We start from the raw sequence: 3,058 nt of genomic DNA, 5'->3' as shown, positions 1-3,058 counted from the left end.
CAAGTACATTAAGGTTACATTATAGCAACAGTTGGTAGGAGAAAATACTCGGATTCCTTGCCAGCTACATAAAATATAGTCTGATTCACCTTAAAATATAACAGGAACTGTGCCTGTTGGTATTAGTCCAAGTTATTTTGACGATTCGCACAGATTTATGAAACGGAATTATGAACGGTCTGAAATTGTCAATTAAGCAAATTTCTCAATAGAGTTTGAATACGCAATCTTTTATGTGTCAACCGTATCGTGAATTTAAATACTCATATCATATATTTGAAATCAATAATGATCTGCTTGAGGTATGTCACAATGATCAGAAAATATCTCCAACATCACTCTGAAAACATTTTATAATACCATAAAGTCAACTTTCAATATACTTTGATACCCGTGAATATTGGAAACAAGAACAGGTTTTCTTCAAGTCTGAAATAGCATATTCTACCGAAGACGGTGCCAAACATGCGAGAAAAATGCTTATTCTGATGATCTATTTATCTGATGGTACGGAACCTTTGATGCATTTACGTTAAATACGTAATTCATTTTTTAACTGGAAAAACATATATCTATATCGAGAACACCTAGACCTTCAAATAAGTCGAGATTCTGCCAACAATAACTATGAATTGTGTAACATGTGGTAAATAAACATCAGCTATCTATTTGATAATTGAAAACCAGAGTAAGAGGGACTGAGTGACGCCTAGTTGAGTGTTCAACACCTGAAATAGGTTAGCCGTAAGTCGGAAAGATCAAGTACCATTATCCAAAAAAAATACATCATCTTCTTTTTTTCTTATCTTGTCTTATGTGAACTTCTTTCAAGCACAAATTTATTTCGCGAATTGCCATTCCATAAATATACACACACAATCTGGTTTCCTTGGCAACACACAAATGGAACCGATTTGAAACTATTTTAAAGATAAAAATTCACTAGGTGCGATAAGATATGGTGGTGCATTATATAGAACCACTCAGCATTAATTTCACTTTAAAAAAAATGTTTCAAATATACTAGTTGGGTTCGAGCCAAATTCATTAAAAGCTAGTGCTGTAAATATTTCATAAAACAATGCATTCTAGAGATAACATAAAACACATTGAATATTTAACTGGCATATTTTGAACAACAGAATTCTTATAACATTGTAGCACAAAAACAAAACAAAACCAGTTTGGCTTATTCCAAGATGGCGTCAATTATTCCAGATGGCGTCCATAACTCAAAATGGCGTCCGTTCCAAATGTCGTGTCAAAACGATTCTTTGTATTCATTCATACCATGTTGCACTGTCCTAACAAAATCCATTACGGTCTGATACCATGCCTCTAGTCCGATATAAACCACTGGGCACTAGTTCAAAAGGAAAGCTTCATAAGGGTCTATAGCAGGTCTTATCTGGACCGACACTACGTTCACCGTCTATGCACACTTATTGTGACCATTGGCCTATTTTGTCCATCAGTAATGGTCACTGACGAATCCTTGCTAACAACCACCTTTTTCACATCATGACTTTGAGTAACAGAATATGCTTTACGTTGCTGTATAGGTTTTAAGGGAGCTTCAATTGTTAAATTCTTATCATCTCCTATATAAGCTGATATGGTCGTAGGGTCAACACTCTCTGGAAGGTCATACTCCTTATTGAATTCCTTATGCAGCGTTCGTCCTTGTGTTTTCTCTTCGTGTTCAGCATGAACTATCAACTTCCTTTCCATCGTCTTAACGATGATTTCGTCAGGATTAAACTCCCCGACGTCGACTTGAAGACGTAATTTACGGGTACCATCTGCTTCTGTTATGATAGGATTTTTCACTGGTGTTGCGACATCTAAAGATCTAGGAGCATCAGATTTAATAGGTAGAACAGTTTGCTTCAAAATAGACTGTTGTATTAAAGGCCCTTCTACACACAATATACCATCTTTACTCATTAAACATTGCAACTTATCTTGATCGACATCGTGTGGAATGTCGACTTGGCGGCTATATTCTCGACTTACTTGTGAGGAAGTATTCTTCTCTTCATGTCGAGCATGGATAGCTATTTTATTATCGTGCATTTTAACTTGTATTTCCTCCGCTTGAAATTCACTCACATCAAATCTAACCTTAAATTTTGTAACTCCCTCACTATCGACTTCATAGAATGATTTTAAACTATCGAATTGTGAACTGTCTTTACGATTTCCCGCCAATTTCTCGGAGGGTTTCAGTGTAAAAAAATCCTTTCTCATTTTTTCGAATTCACCTTCCCATTGTCGCTTTCTCTGTTCCATTTGTGATTCCATATCACCCCACCTCTGCATTTGTCTGTCTTGAAAATCCAATTCATCCCTTTTAATTGGAATGTGAATCTCCGACCGGAAGCAGGCCATTATTATTATCGTTCCCTTGGCAACCACTCTTTGACTTTATCTGAAATAGAAGAAAAGGTGATATTAAAATATAGATTTATGGATAATGCACGTGTTTTTTAAGGAAATGTCAAGAATGATGTAAACAAATCAGGTGCATGACTTGTATTCAGTTCCATCTATTCAAACTTCGCCAAGCTATCAAGTGAAAATGATTAAATTAAAATGAACAGACTTAAAAATTTGTTTGCAGAACTGAGTATTTCAATCAAAGTTTCAGGCATGTTTATATTATCATCTTGACTAGATAAAAATCGATGCACAAAATTATATTTAGAGAAACCATAAAATACGTTTATTACGTCCGTTTCCCATCACCATTGGTCATTATAAGGTACCCACGGACTACGGACTTTCCTTGGGTATTTAAGTTTCAGTACAAGTACAAAGATATCTAATATTTACAAACAAATTTAATGATACATATACCATTTTTATCTAGCTTATACAAATCAAATTAATTCACAAAAATATAATCTGAGAAAACCCACATTTCCAATGGACATCATGCATTACCCAAGAAAATCGTATACGAAATCCATTATACGAATTATGGACTTTCGATTTGCAGTATATCTGATAATCACAAAACGTAGGTGTATTCCATTCATTACCATTCTTGGCTAGC

At 34.9% G+C, this 3,058-nt stretch overlaps 1 protein-coding gene across 1 annotated transcript; it reads right to left on the bottom strand.

Moving 5' to 3' along the window:
* Positions 1 to 1,566: 1,566 nt before the first annotated feature.
* On the bottom strand, positions 1,567 to 1,830 carry LOTGIDRAFT_68082 (hypothetical protein; the record flags this gene model as incomplete). The annotated part of the gene is made up of 1 exon (XM_009053090.1): positions 1,567 to 1,830. A coding segment is annotated over one exon (264 nt), but the record flags the coding sequence as incomplete, so codon positions are not given.
* Positions 1,831 to 3,058: the final 1,228 nt, after the last annotated feature.

Source organism: Lottia gigantea, assembly GCF_000327385.1.
Source record: "Lottia gigantea unplaced genomic scaffold LOTGIsca_2, whole genome shotgun sequence".
Lineage (NCBI taxonomy): Eukaryota > Metazoa > Mollusca > Gastropoda > Lottiidae > Lottia > Lottia gigantea.
This window is presented reverse-complemented; position numbering and strand designations above follow the sequence as displayed.